This window comes from Marmota monax, unplaced genomic scaffold (assembly GCF_021218885.2).
Source record: "Marmota monax isolate L192 unplaced genomic scaffold, Marmota_monax_Labrador192_F-V1.1 WCK01_AAM20220418_F8-fsc00035, whole genome shotgun sequence".
Lineage (NCBI taxonomy): Eukaryota > Metazoa > Chordata > Mammalia > Rodentia > Sciuridae > Marmota > Marmota monax.
The window spans coordinates 9640738-9655019 of NW_026691961.1; the positions used below are offsets into that span (position 1 = coordinate 9640738).

Genomic DNA, 14282 nt, shown 5'->3' on the forward strand with positions numbered 1-14282 from the left:
CATGATGGGCACCCTGTGCTTCCTGGACCATTGTCTGTATTACCCATGACCTGTGCAGCCCAGGACCTGTCCCTAACTCCTAATCTTGTCCAGCTGTTGGTCACAGACAGCTGAACCCTTTCCAGTCAGTTCACCCAGAAAGTTGATTTGTGGGAAGAGGGTCATAGCCCCAGGGTGTCTGGGAACTTGGAAGTCTGGGGAAGGGTGACAGGGAATAAATGTTCCTCATGGACAGCGCCCCCCGCCCCCAGTCTTGGTGTGCCCCACTACATGAGTCTCAGATGCTCCTGGTGTTACCAAGATCCTGTAATGGTAGTTTACTGGGGTCGTGAGCTAAGGAAGTACAGGCCAGGAGTGTGTTGGGTTTTCCCACAATAAAAAAGAAGCTGAACGGGAAGTGGACTTAGCCTGAGACCCTGCCTCAGTTTTTCAATATGGGACTGAGACAGGGGGTGGGTTTAGAGGCTCTTTCCTCCTTCCTAAAGTTCAGATGCACATTAATCAACCTGCTGCAGACTCCTCCCCTAAAAAGAGCCAGTTTCTCAGGAAGAACCCACACCGGCTGGGCTCTCTGGGTCCCCTCCATCCTCCGTCCCTGCCTTTCACCCCAATCACCGTTCCTAGCAACCTGCTGAACGGTGCCCAGCCCTACAGCCTACCCCCCTACCAAGGTCTGGCCCCACTCCCATTCAGCCCTCCAGCTTTCCAGCTGCTTCTGTCCCTGAACAACTGGCCCTATCTCCACCAGGCTGTCCACAGGTGGCCAATCCTGGGGAGGCCTGAAGAGGACGGGAGCTTACTGCTTTTATTCCTGTGGGCATTATGTTTGCCTTGTACCAAGCACTGATCCAGGCTCTGCCCATTCATCCAGTCACACTGGAGGAGAGAGCTATGGCCGCACAGAGCATGGGTGTTTTAGTTCTGGGGAATCAAACCCAGGTCTCATATACGCCAGGCAAGTGCTTTCCCAGCCCAGAGTGGTCTTGAGTGTGGGTCCAGGCTATGGGCAAGACTAGCCTTAAAACTTCCTGCCCCACCTCCACACCCAGAAGCTAGGTAGGTCCCCAGGGGGTTCCCTCATGCCCAGCCTCCTGCCACACTCAGCCCTGTTGACCCGCTCCCACATCCACAGTGCCTGCTCGGAATGGAGCGCTATTCTGCCCACTGGAGACTGTTGACTAAATGTTTGAGCCTCCAAAATTCCTATGTGGAAGCTCTATATCAGTCAGCTTCCTTTCACTACTATAAAAGTACCTGAGGCAAACTAACTTTATAGTGAAAAAAGGTTTATTTAGTTCAAAACTCACAGGCTCCAGGGCATAGCGCTGGCATGGCTCAGTTCTGGTGATGACCTTCTTGCTGGCAGAGCCCTGAGCTGTGGGGCGGGCGGGAACTCATTCGCCTGTATGGTCTCCCTCCCCCTTCTTACAAAGCCACAGGATCCCATCCTGGGGGCTCTATTTGAACAGCCTATTCTAATCTCATCACTTCCCAAAGGCTTCACCACAAAAAACATAGCAGTATCCAGTTCCCCTCCTCTTAATGCCATTAACATGAACCTTTGGAGATTAAAATGCTTCAAGACTTGAGGTTGGGGGCTGGGGATGTGGCTCAAGCGGTAGCGCGCTCGCCTGGCATGCGTGCGGCCTGGGTTCGATCCTCAGCACCACATACCAACAAAGATGTTGTGTCCGCCAAAAACTAAAATAAATAAATAAATAAATAAATATGAAAAATCACAATGTTTATGTTTAAAAAAAAAAAAAGACTTGAGGTTGGTGAGGGGGGGGCAACCATACTCAGACCATAATCCCCAGCGTGACTGTTTTTGCCTTTATGGAAGTAATTGAGATTACGTGAGGTCATAAGAATGGAGCTCTGATAAAATAAGATCAGTGTCCTTAGAAGAGAAGACAATCACTCTCTTCCCCTCTGCACCCAGAGGCCATGTCAGTACCCAGCAAGATGGAGGCCTCCTAGCAGGCCAAGGGGAGCAGTCTCAGAATGAGACCTGGTTGGTTTTGACCTTGTACCCCACCCCCACATCCCCCCTACCCCCACACCCTCAGAACCTTGAGAAGTACATTTCTTTTAAGCTGCCACACCTAGGATAACTGTCAGCAGCTTGGGTTGACTAGTTCAGGGCCATAAACCCAGACCCGGCCTCATGGAGAGGAGATGAACAATACAGATGAAACCTCCAGACCCATGTCAAAATCAGAATCTTGACATGGTGTGAGGGAGACATGGCTTCAGCAGTGAGGCCCCTGAGCAAGAGACAGAGGAGCAGAGGCTGAGGGGCCAGGAGTGCCGACAGAAAGGGAGAGGGGCTGCACAGCCTGTGGGTGAACCCAAGGGATGACTCACAGGTCTGGGCATTGTCCTGGATCCAGCCCTCCACTGGACCCCTTCCCTATCTCCTGGCCTCACCCTAGACCAACAGTCTTGCTATGTTCTGGCCACCCCAAGCCAGAGGGTGGACTGTTTCCTAAGGTCACACCTGCGTCTGGCTCTGATCAGCTATGCATTCCCACTCTGAGCTCAGGATCCAGGGGGTGTTGGCCTGGCTGGGGTCTCCATATGGAGTCAGCCAGCCAGGCCCAAGGTCTGGGGTCCAGAGTCTGCAGTTAGGGCCCCATGTGGGGCTGGCTGGCCCAGCCAAGCTGGGATTACTGGACAGAACAATAGAGCTCAGAAGCCCCAGTGACCATGCCCCACCAGGAGGCAGGATCAGGTTCAGAGATGAGCTGCCAAGGATTCTCTGGAGCTTCCCAGCCTGACCGCAAGCCCCAGGTCTCCGCACATGGTATCCTCTCCCTGCCACTTCCCAAGTGCTGCTCAAAGAATCTTTGTTTGAGGCTGGTCAGTGAAGCCACATCCCTGCCTGGGCCCTGGCCCAGCCTCCGCCCCTCTGCCCTTTAAGCCCCAGGCCCTCCCCTAGTCCCAGACAGTGGAGAGGGCACCAGGCTGTAAGGGTGAGAGCAGTGTCCAGGGCATGCCGGGGCAGGACAGTGCAGCTCCTGGGTAATGGGAGGGAAGGACGGTGTTGGTGATGAGGCTCTAGGACTCCTGTTGAGGTCCAGGAGACCCAGATCTGAAAGCTGGGGGGACTTCATACTGGGCTGGACTTCATACTGGGACTTCATACTGGACTTCAGGACCGGGGCTGAAGGAAGGGTATTAAGCCTGGGTGGAAGGGATAGCACAAACAGAAGGGCCACCGAGGGAGGGGCAGGTGGGGTTAGGGGTGTTCCTCTCTGCTCCCTGCCAGAGCCCAGCACTGGGCAGAGCTGCCTTACCCAGTCCAGTCCCGGAGACAGGATGATGGGGGCTTCCCAGCTCCAGATCCTGTGCCTGCTGGTATTCGGTGAGTGGAGCAAGGAGTAGGGGTGATAGCCACAAAGAACTTGGCTCCAGGTCATCCACGTCACCACCTCTGGGCCTGCTTCTGGCCCCCCCACCCCCCATGTCCTCATTTCCTGACCTTGGGCTCTCCAAGTCCCAACAGGTTACCTGTGTAAAGGGCCTGGGTCCCACCCCCACCCCAGTGTTCAGGAAGGTGACATCAGGTAACCAATCACATAGGAGCCTGGCACAAGCTCAGTGCCACACATATGCCCTGCCTCCCTCCTAATCTCTGACCACCCCCCAGTTATCTGACACCAAGTCCATAATCCAGCTCTCTCTCCACTTCCTCCTCCAGGAGCTACCGGGTCGTTGGCGTCCGCAGGTAAGAAGCCTCAGAGCTGCCCCTCCAGGCCCTAGGCCTTGTCTCTTCTACGCACACTTGTCTCCAGGCCCCAGTCCTCTGCCAACCCTGGCTGTCCCCTTGTTGTCTCACAGCCTGTGGGCAACCCCTCACGTCCAGCCGGATCGTGGGGGGCCGGGATGCTCGTGAGGGAGAGTGGCCCTGGCAGGCGAGCATCCAGCACCGGGGGACGCACGTATGCGGGGGGTCGCTCATCGCATCCCAGTGGGTGCTGACTGCAGCACACTGCATGGCCAGGTCAGTTCCCGGAGCCCCAGATGGATGCAGGTGGGGAGGAGGGCGTCTGAAGGTGTAGGCAGGGCCAGTTCCCCACGGGATGGTCTTCTGGGTGGGGTCTGCTTCAGTGATCCCCTTCCCTGTCGTGCAGACAGGCACTTCCATCTGAGTACCGTGTGTGCCTGGGGATGCTGCGCCTGGGCCCTGTGTCACCCCCGGCACTCTCCGTGCCAGTGTGGAGGGTACTGCTGCCTCCAGACCACTCTATGGATGCCACCCGCGGTGACCTGGCACTGCTGCAGCTACGCCACCCAGTACCAATGAGTGCCCACATCCAGCCCATCTGCCTGCCCATGCCTGGTAGTCACCCACCACCCAGCTCACCCTGCTGGGTCACCGGTTGGGGCACCCTCCGCCCAGGAGGTGAGGCATGGAAGGCTTGGCATGAGGTTATTGAGGGAACCCCCTTCTTTATCTAACTGGGCGTCCCAGACCCTCACAGTCCCAATTCAGGACGCAGAGCCACTTGTAAGAACCTGAAACTTCTCCCCAGAGCCAGATCCAGGGTGTCCCCTGCCTGACAAATCAGAATCTCGGGCTCCACTTCTTCCACGAGCCCTGCTCTACACTCTGCCCTCCTCTGGCTCTCAGAAGTCTCCCCTTTTCCCCAGTGCCACTTCCAGAGTGGCGTCCCCTGCAAGGAGTGAGGGTGCCACTGCTGAGCTCACGCGCCTGTGACCGCCTGTACCATGTGGGCACCAGCATCCCTGAGGCGGAGCGCATAGTGCTGCCGGGAAACCTCTGTGCTGGCTACCTCAGGGGCCACAAGGATGCCTGCCAGGTGTGTCCCCCACCTATAACCTCTGGAGTCCATGCCCCTGTGTCCAGCACCCTACCTCCCTAGAACTCAGGACCCAGCAGATCCCACCCCCAGGCTGCTTTCCAGCCCCCAATCCAGAGGTATCACCCCAGCGACCTGGGACAGCTGCCCTGAAGTCTTGGGAGGACTGGGACCTACAGTACCTTTCTGTTTGTTGCAGGGTGACTCCGGGGGACCTCTAAGCTGCTTGCAGTCTGGGCACTGGATCTTGGTGGGTGTGGTGAGCTGGGGCAAGGGCTGTGCCCTGCCCAATCGTCCTGGTGTCTATACCAGCGTGGCCAAGTATAGCCCCTGGATTCAGGCTCACCTCAGCCTCTAATGCTGGGTGGTTTTGGTGCTGCTGACCTGGAGCCTCAGCCTCGATCCATCCAGGACCTGCACACATCCTCCTCTCAGAGATCCTAATGGGCCATCCATGTACTCTCCATTCCCCTGCCTCTTCTCCTCCAGGGCACTCACTGAATGTGATTCCACAAGCCAGCAATCCAGGGACCTTCTGTGTGTCCTGGGGGCTCACTCTCCTCCTTCCCCTCCAGTCTCATCTTTACCCTCAGCTCTGGCCAGGGATGAGGGCAGGACAGCAGATATAGGCAAACCAGCTGCCCCTGTCTGGCCTGTGTCCCCCTTGTTTTCTTGAGGAAGATAGACATATGCAAAGCATAAGAGAGATTCAACACCAAGGAGCGTCTCCGTTGCTGGCTCTGAAGATGGAGGAGCCAGGAACTGAGAACATCCTACAGTGGCCTCTGGTTGACACCCAGCAGGGCACAAGAATCTGGGACCTCCAAATGCCAGTTCTGTGAGCCCCACCCTGATGACCCCTTGCCCTCAGCCTAGCGAGACCCTAAGCAGAGAACCCATCTGAGCCACTGGACTCTGACCTACAAAGTCATGATTAAATAAATTGGTGTTCTGTTAAGCTGCTACCTTTGTGGCAATTTGTTACACAGACATAACAACTAGTAAAGATTTTGCTCCACTGTCCTGGAGGTGTTCTAGGGGAAGATGGGCTGGTCCTCTGCACTTCAAGAGGCTCAGAAGCCTGTGTGCCTGGCTTGGAGAGTTTCTCGGCAGGGCTGCCCACAGTTGCTACTGCTCCTGAGGCTTCTGACCCTCACTCACTCCTCACACCCCTAATCTGGACACAGCCTCTCTCCAGTGTGGCTCTTTGCCCTCCCTCTGCTCCCCTTCCAGCCTGGGGCCTGATCTCTTCCTCTCAGACAGAGGTCAGTTTCTAGAGTAGCAGGGGAATAAGAAACAGAGCAAAATCTGGAAAATTCTTTCTTTTTAGAGGGGGGTGCTTACTGAGAATTGAACTCAGAGGCACTCAACCACTGAGCCACATCCCCAACCCTATTTTGCATTTTATTTAGAGACAGGGTCTCACTGAGTTGCTTAGCGCCTTCCTTTTGCTGAGGCTGGCTCTGAACTCGTGATCCTCCTGCGTCAGCCTCCCTAGCAGCTGGGATTACAGGTGTGCACCACAGCACCCAGATCAAAGCCTGTTCTTTGGAGCTAATCAACAGAGAAATGGGCAGAAAGGGGAGGGGGGTGCATCAAAGTCCCTGCAGGCCTACACAGGCCTGAGCCTCTCTCCCTACCAGTGGACTTACTTGATGGTCACTGCTGGGTCAGGCCAGGTTGATGGGGCAGTAGGCAGATGCCCAATTTTACTGCAGTCCATTCTGCAGTAAAATTGGGCTGCCTGTGATGGGGTCACTAGGGACTAGGGTGCTCAGGACAGGGTATGGCCAGCCTGCAGAAGTCCAGGGGCACATTTGCAATGAGACCCTGTTGGGTCATATCAGCTGCCCACTGCTTCAATCTGTGAGTGCACCTCATGCCTTTCTCCTCTCATCACTTCCCTGGCACAGGGCCAGCCAGAGATGGTCCCCAGGATGCTTCTCCAAAAGGGAGCACATGAGACATTGAGCAAGCCAAGGCCTGGGGCCTGCCTCTCCATCCAGAGAGCCTGTGTATCTGAGGAACACCCAGGCAGCCAAGGCTGAGGGAGGAGTGAGATGGACAGGGCCGGGGGTGGGGGGACCAGTTAGAAAAGATGACTGCTCCCAATGGTACCCTAACAACACCATGCAGGGACACAGTGGGGTACTGAATCTCATCAGTTACCTCAGACTCTGCTAGGTGGACTTTCCCATTTGTCAGGTGAGAAAACTGAGACAGAAAGTCCCAAAACTGGGGGCTGGGGATATAGCTCAGTTGGTAGAGGGCTTGCCTTGCAGGCACAAGGCTCTGAGTTCAATCCCAGCACCATACACACATAAATGAAATAAATAAAGTCACACAGCTGGCCAGTGATTTTTTTTTTTTTTTTTTTTTGGTACCAGGGACTGAATGAACCCAGGGGCACTTAACCACTGAGCCACATCCCCAGTCCCTTTTTATATTTTTTTTTAGGGACAGGGTCTCACTGAGTTACTCAGGTCCTCACTAGTTTACCACCATGCCTGGGCAGACTGGGATTCATACCCAGGCCCTCTGATCCAGGAACGGCAGAGGTGAGTTGGTATTTCCTTTGCTCTCTCCATCTTGCCCTAACAGCTGGTCTCCCCGGGCCTCCTCCACTCAGCCCATTCCTGAGGTGGCCGCCCATGGTGCTGGCAAGTTGAAGCACCTCTCAGTCCTTGCACAGCTGAGACCCGATGAGACCCAACTGCCAGGGTAGCTGAAAGCCTGGTCCTCATCCTCAACGCCAATCCAGTAACAAAGACAAAGTCTTGAGAAAAAGGAAAAGGAAGGTGTATTTCTTTGCTAGCAAAGGAGACACAGAGGACTCCTGTCCTAGAGGCTGTGATTCTGCCCATCAGCAGGAACAGGGGGGCTTTTATAGAGGTGATTCAGAGCAAATGAGATTAGGGAGGAGAGATCAGGGAGGAGAAGATCAGGGAGTTTAGGGAAAAGAATATCAGGAAAAAGGAAAAAAAAAAAAACAAGTAAGTTTCAAAGTATCAAGTGAATCCCTGTTACACCAGCACAAATGGCATGGGGGTGGGTGGTCCTGCCCGGCTGAAGCTGAGGCTCCTCAGACCACATCAGCTGTAGCCTGGACTGGATGGGGACTGTGCTGAGGCCCAGTGAGGGAAATCACAGCAGGGGAAGGGACTTTAGAAGGCTCCCAAAGAGCCAGAAGCTGCTGGTCAAAAGTAAGAATACCTAGTTGTGGCTAAGGAAGGAGCTACAGAGGCCTTCACATGATTTTCCTTTGGTCTTAAAGAGCAGAGAACAGAGCCTGAGGAGGTTGACTGCCAAAAGCTGCAGGGTCAGCAGCAAAGCCAGGATCAGAGCCAGAGCCCCCAAGGCAGCAGCACCTCCGTAGCTGAAGTGAGTCCGTCCCTTGGTGAATGCAAACAACTAGGCGACAAAGGAGTGAAGATTTATTAATCGCAGCAAAGAGAGTGCTGGGGATATTTCCCTAAGCAGAGACTCTCTGAACAAAGGGAACCGGGAATTTTACTGGGGAGACTCATGCATATTAATACCTGAGAGACTATCACATGTAGAAGGAATGTTCTTGCCCACACCCAGTTCAAGATCCAACTTCCCGGTACAGTGACTGCTTGAAAATGGTGGGTGGGACTGCCTCTGGGGTAGAGAATTTAGCTTTCCAATGAGATTATGAGCAAATCTCAATGACCTGGAAGAGTGTGATCTGGGTTGGATTACACAGGTCCCTGGTGGTCTTTTCTCAAGGGCCTTATCTAAAACCAAACAAAAACAAAAACCGGGAGGGGTTTGAAGAGGTGCGTGCTCGATCCCACCTCAAGCACTGTGCCTACCCCTACGACTTGCTCTCAGAGTTGACACTGTCACATGGCCCCTCCAGGACACTGAGACCAGAGCTCCAACAACTGCAGGGCTGCATGGTGTCCAGGACCACTGCCAGTGAGTCTCTGGGCTGGTGGCCTCATCTCTCACACTTGCCCAGCTTCACTGGCTGCCCAGGTAGCAGCTGTCCCCTCCTGGGGGCTGGCTGGGTTCCAGAGTAGCCTCCAAGGGTTGTTGGAGGCTCCACCAGCAGAGGAAATCAAGCTGCTGGAGGAGCCCAGACAGGGAGGAAGTGCTGCCACCAGGGCTGGAGCTGGAGCGGGGAGCTGTCCAGGAGGCCAACCAGAAGGGACAACCCTCCTACCCTGGACACCACGGGGCCACTGGGGCCTGGCCAGGGGATGCGAGGTGAAGGCCAAGGGCAGCCTAGCAAGGCCAGCTCAAGATACAGATGAAAAGGGTGGATGCAGCTGTGTGGTGCAGCTCCCCTGGGATCAAGCTCCAGAACCAACAAAATAAAAGTAAAAAAACCAAAAAGGCTGAATGGGTTACCGAAAGCTCAGTCCTGGCCCTCAAGGCCAAACTAGTAAGAAAGACATGGTTCCGAGGAAAAAGAAAATATTTCTTGCTTTGCTACAAAGGAGAAACACAGGGACTCCTGTCCCGGAGGCTGTGACTGCCCACGGGCAGGAACAGGGGCTTCTACAGAGGCAACTCCCAGGCACATGGCAACTAGCACCACTTGTCAATTTGAGGGTCAGTCATCCCAGAGACCTCCAGAGTCTCGGTTACTCGGTGCCCAGGGTGGGTGTGTGCTCAAGGACAGATAAATCCGCCTAAAACGGGAAAGAAAGGCAACCCTGTTTCCCCTGAGACTAGGGAGGGGACAGAGGAAGAGAAAATAGCTTGTCCTTTAAAAATAAGTCATAGTGGCCGAGTGGCAAGGAATGTCAGAGCATGAAGTGAACAAGGGCTACGGATGCGGCTCTGAGGTGATGCACCCGGGGTTCAATCCTCAGTGTCCACCTCCCCCCCCCAAAAAAAAAAAAAAGAGGCCAAGGTGTCCCTCAGTGGAGGGACGGGAGAGACGATCGTGCACTCAGGCTTGGTGCAGCCATAAAATGACATCGGGTCATCGGAGGGAAAATGCATGGAACTGGAGAACAGGAGGCTGAGCAGAATAAGCAGCCTCCGAAGGTCGGGGGTCGCAGTGTCCCCTCTCGCGCGGACGAGGTAGGGGAGGGTTCCCACGGAAATGAGGGAGAGCAACGGAAAGGGTCAGAGAGGGGTCCTGGGAGAGGCAGGGACACGCCGTGTCGTGTGCACTTGCGAATGTGTAACAGCGAATCCCTCCGCTGTGCACTGCTACTTCGCACCTAATAGAGACACGCGAAAATCGCCGAAAGCGGCGGCGCCTCCCTCCCGGCAGCGAGATGGCGGCCCGCGCAGAGCCTCTTCCGGCTCACTTAAAATGGCGGCGGGGGCGGGGCCGCGCGGGGCGGGGAGGGGCGGGGCCGCGCGGGGCACGCCGGGCCGCGCGCGGGCTGCCGGGAAGGGGCGGAGCGCGGCCGCGCCGGCGCGTCGAGCGAGAGGCAGCCGCCGCGATGGTGAGCGGGCGCGGGGGGAGGGGCGGCCGGGCCGGGCCGGGGGCGACGGGGGCGGCGGGCTCGCGGGGGCGGCGGCGGGGCGCTGACGCCGGCCCGCCGCCCGCAGGACGTGTTCCTCATGATCCGGCGCCACAAGACCACCATTTTCACGGACGCCAAGGAGTCGAGCACCGTGTTCGAGCTGAAGCGCATCGTCGAGGGCATCCTCAAGCGACCGCCCGACGAGCAGCGGCTCTACAAGGTGCGGCGGGCGGCGGTTGCGCGCGCGGGGTCCCGCGGCGTCTCCCTGCCGCCGGGCGGGCCGGGCTGGGGAGCGCGGACGGCGGCCCTATGCGCCCGACCGCCGACGGCTGGGTGGGGTCTTCGCCCGGCGCCCGGTGCAGGTCGCGGGCAGCGCGGTGCTCCTCCGCGCCGACGCGGGGCGAGCCGGAAACGGGCAGGGTCGGCGCCTCCGAGGCCTCCGCTCCCCTCCGCCGCGGGCGCTCCGGCTCAGGGACCCTGCGAGCGCCGCATGCAGGACTCCCCGCCCTCTTCCCTCTCCCGCTCGTCGAGCCCCGGCCGCCTGTGAGCCCGGAAAGCCGGGGGCCCCGAGTTATAGTTGAGGGCACTGGATGTAAGAAAGTTGAGCCCCTTGTTCAGGGGTCAGAGCTGTCAGTGATCTGCCTCGGCTTCCGTCCGCTGGCTCAGTGACTCCGAGGGCGATTCGCACGCAGGGTTTGGGAGAACCAGATTCCAGAGCCCTCCCCTGCAAAGTTCTTATTTGGACATCTTGGGGACGCGGCTCTGGAAGCTGTATCCAACGTGCTCTGTGGTAGTTATGGCCACACTTGATACTATCTCTTCCTCTGACTCCCAGTGTAGTTGCTGGCCAGAGATCTGTGGGTCTTGCCCCTTCTGGACCTCTCCCCAGACCCTTCTTCTCTCCTCAGGATGACCAGCTCCTCGATGACGGCAAAACTCTGGGAGAATGTGGCTTCACTAGCCAGACAGCACGGCCACAGGCCCCAGCCACAGTGGGGCTGGCCTTCAGGGCAGGTAAGGACTGGACTGGGTGGCAGCTGGGCAGGCTGGTAATGGCCACAGAAAAGGGTCTTCAAGGAGCTGAAGTTGATTTTATAAGCCTTTGCTTTCCAGTCCACAAAGGGTAGGAACTATCTGACAGTGTTTCTCCACTGTAAAACAAACAAGAGACACTTGTAGAAATAAAGCCCGTTTCACAAATGGTTTGAAGATCCCTCGTCCCAATACCCTCTCAGATTTGCAGAGGATTTATTGAGCACTTGGCTCTGCACTCTGAAAGTTACTTCCATTGTCCCATCTAATCCTCTCAGCCGGGAGATGCCAGCACTGCCATGCAAATAGGGATGACTAAATCTTGCCAACAGTCCCATGGGTAAGAGGCAGGCTTCTAGTGCCTTGCTAGAGTCAGATACCATACCAAGCTTGATTTGTGCTGCTTATCACCTGATTCCCCCAGTATCTCTGGTCAAGACTTGAATTTGCGTTAGTTTGAATGGTGGTTGTTTTGGTGCTGGGGATTGAACCCAGGGGCGAGCTACATTCCCAGCACTTTTTTTTTTTTTTTTTTTTTGAGACAGTGTCTTAGTAATTTGTCTACAGCCTCACTAAGTTGACAAGGCTAGCCTCAAACTCACAGTCGTCCTTCCTCAGGCTCATGGGTTGCTGGGATTATGGGCAAGCAAGCACCATGTGGATTGTGTTTTTTAAGGATGAGTAAATTGAGCTTGGGGAAATGGGGTTGTTTGCTGGGATGCCAACACCAGGCTTCAGATCCAGATCCTATATTCTTGTTAATCTTACCCCAAATCTCCCAGGATGTTGTACCATGAGGGGTGGGGAGAGTTTCACATTTCCTTCCATCTAAGAAAAGGGGAGGGCAGAATTTTTAGTTTTTACTCTTGGTCTCCTGGAATTTTAAACAGATCATAGAGCCATATTTTCGCAGATGTGGATCCAGGGGATGTGTGGGTAGAGGGAACATGGATAAAGGAATCATTTTCTGTTTTGTAAGAAAACAGCACAGGTTGAAAAAGAAGAGTATGGTCCTAGCTGTACTCTTTAGGTCCCATAAGGATAATGGGGTTAGGCTTCAGCTTCAGCAGATGTGTCCTCAGTCAGTACTTCTTCCCCTGCCCCACCCAGCACGGCAGCCTGAGTCTGGTCTGCTGTGAATGCTGCAGACATCATACAGGAGTGTCTTTCTGAGGGGGTAAGTGATGACTGAGTCACATCTGGTGGGCTTTCTGAGCAGAGGCAATAGAGCTGCATTCTCCCTGAAGTGATCCTTTTTCTACTTTTTGTTTTTGCTATACTGGAATTGAACCCAGGACCTTATATGCTAGGGAAGCACTATACCACTGAACTATACCCCTACCTCTTTTTATTGGTTTATTTTGAGACAGGGTCTCACTAAATTGCCTAGGCTGAACTTGAACTTGGGATCATCCTGCCTTAGCTTCTTGAGTAGCTGGGATTATAGGTATGTGGTAGCTTTTTTTTGTTTGTTTGAACAAAAGGCTTGAAGTGGCTTGGAAGACACTGATAGCATAAATGAGGGCGAAGAGACATGACTTGTTTTTGCCCACCATGGCATTGCACATTACCTTGAGGCAAGTAGTGTCTGTTGTGACAGGCACAGTGTGGGCTGGTTACTTTTTGTTTTCTCAGACTACTTGCAGAAAGACAACTCTTTGTGCAGCTGACCAATCAGTACTAGGTTCTTGGGCCTTGATTGGGTGCCACACACTCTGCCATTCAGTGTCCTTGCTAAAGGATGAGACAGATTTGTCTGCCAACCTCAAACTGCTCAATTAGGGAGATGACAGTGTCAGGTGTGAGACTGCACTGGCCAGATGAGTCACGGAATATGTGGGTAAAGGCAAGAATTGTCCCTGCAGGTTTGTGGCTTGGGTTTGTTACCTCAGCAGTATCGACACTTGGGGTGGATGATTCTGTGTGGGGCCATCCTATGTATTGCGAATGTATGGCAGCATCCCTGGCCTCTCCTGGCTGATAGAAGTGGTAACCCTTCACCTGCCCAGTTACAACAGCTCTTGAGACATGGCAGCTTTCCTTGGGGTGTGTGTTGGGGGACTTCCTCTGGAGAGCCTAATCAATTAAGAACTAAGTCAAGAGAACAGCCCCCTAGGTAGAGGAAAGCACAGGAGGAAAAGTATGAAGTGGAATACATGTGTTCCATGCTGGGATAACAGTAGAACTGGAGCCACTGTTCAAGTGGGAAAAGCAACCTATCAAATCTGACAATTTTTTCTGAGGTGACATCTGAGCCGAACTCTGCCCATAGCATGTCCCATGTGATAGGTGTTGGGACTGGCAAGTACAAAATCCTGAGGCAGGAAAGGGCTTGGTATGGGAGTGAGGCTGAGCATTGGAGACAGACAGTGTTGGTGAAACCAGATGGGAAACCATTGGAAAGTTCTAAGTGGGTCAGGACTGTACTTGGTTTCCCACCACTGGTTGGTTGATGGAAAAGGCAGAGAGCAAGGAGAATCTGGTGTGGTGGCAGGTGATGCTGGCTGTGGAGACAGAATTGTGGGGTGCCTGCAGGAAGTTACTGACAAATGTAGATTGGGAAAAGGCCTAGAATGGCCAGCAAAGAGGGATGGGTGGCTTGGGCCAATGGGGTCAGGAGTCATTCCAGTGCCACTAAGTGAAGCAGCTGGCAGTGGGTAGGTCAAAGCTGCAGGACAGTGACTTTAGGTGCCCCAGGGCTTCAGGTTATTGGGTGGAACAAGGCCCAGCTGGGGTATGAGTTGAGCACCTTTCCAGCTCTGTCTCCTCCCCTACAGATGATTCCTTTGAGGCCTTGCGCATCGAGCCCTTCTCTAGCCCACCCGAGCTTCCGGACGTGATGAAGCCTCAGGACTCCGGAGGCAGCGCCAATGAACAAGCTGTGCAGTGAGGGCCCCAGGCCCATCCCTGAGGCCCATTCCCCCCAATAAAAGATTTGGGTGTCTGCCTGGTTGCTGCCTCTTTCTCCACC

General features: G+C 54.9%; 2 protein-coding genes across 2 annotated transcripts; both read left to right on the forward strand.

Annotated features, from left to right (window-relative positions):
* Nucleotides 1–2978: 2978 nt before the first annotated feature.
* Nucleotides 2979–5740, forward strand: Prss33 (serine protease 33). Its single transcript, XM_046424264.2, has 6 exons — nt 2979–3367; nt 3704–3730; nt 3844–4006; nt 4137–4408; nt 4657–4826; nt 5026–5740. Exons 1-6 carry the CDS (start codon nt 3028–3030, stop codon nt 5182–5184), a joined length of 1131 nt encoding a protein of 376 aa, XP_046280220.2. The 5' UTR covers nt 2979–3027; the 3' UTR covers nt 5185–5740.
* A 4443-nt stretch (nt 5741–10183) lies between these two features.
* Elob (elongin B) lies at nt 10184–14261 on the forward strand. Its single transcript, XM_046443271.1, has 4 exons — nt 10184–10258; nt 10365–10499; nt 11188–11293; nt 14089–14261. Exons 1-4 carry the CDS (start codon nt 10256–10258, stop codon nt 14199–14201), a joined length of 357 nt encoding a protein of 118 aa, XP_046299227.1. The 5' UTR covers nt 10184–10255; the 3' UTR covers nt 14202–14261.
* Nucleotides 14262–14282: the final 21 nt, after the last annotated feature.

Excerpts from the sequence above, each read along its gene's own strand:
- Elob (XM_046443271.1), top strand. Across the intron at positions 10,500-11,187 it reads ACGAGCAGCGGCTCTACAAG|GATGACCAGCTCCTCGATGA; the intron begins GTGCGGCGGGCG and ends TTCTCTCCTCAG. Across the intron at positions 11,294-14,088 it reads GGGGCTGGCCTTCAGGGCAG|ATGATTCCTTTGAGGCCTTG; the intron begins GTAAGGACTGGA and ends CCTCCCCTACAG.
- Prss33 (XM_046424264.2), top strand. The coding sequence starts at position 3,028 with ATGGGAGGGAAGGACGGTGTTGGTGATGAGGCTCTAGGACTCCTGTTG. Across the intron at positions 4,007-4,136 it reads GCAGCACACTGCATGGCCAG|ACAGGCACTTCCATCTGAGT; the intron begins GTCAGTTCCCGG and ends CCTGTCGTGCAG. Across the intron at positions 4,827-5,025 it reads GCCACAAGGATGCCTGCCAG|GGTGACTCCGGGGGACCTCT; the intron begins GTGTGTCCCCCA and ends TGTTTGTTGCAG.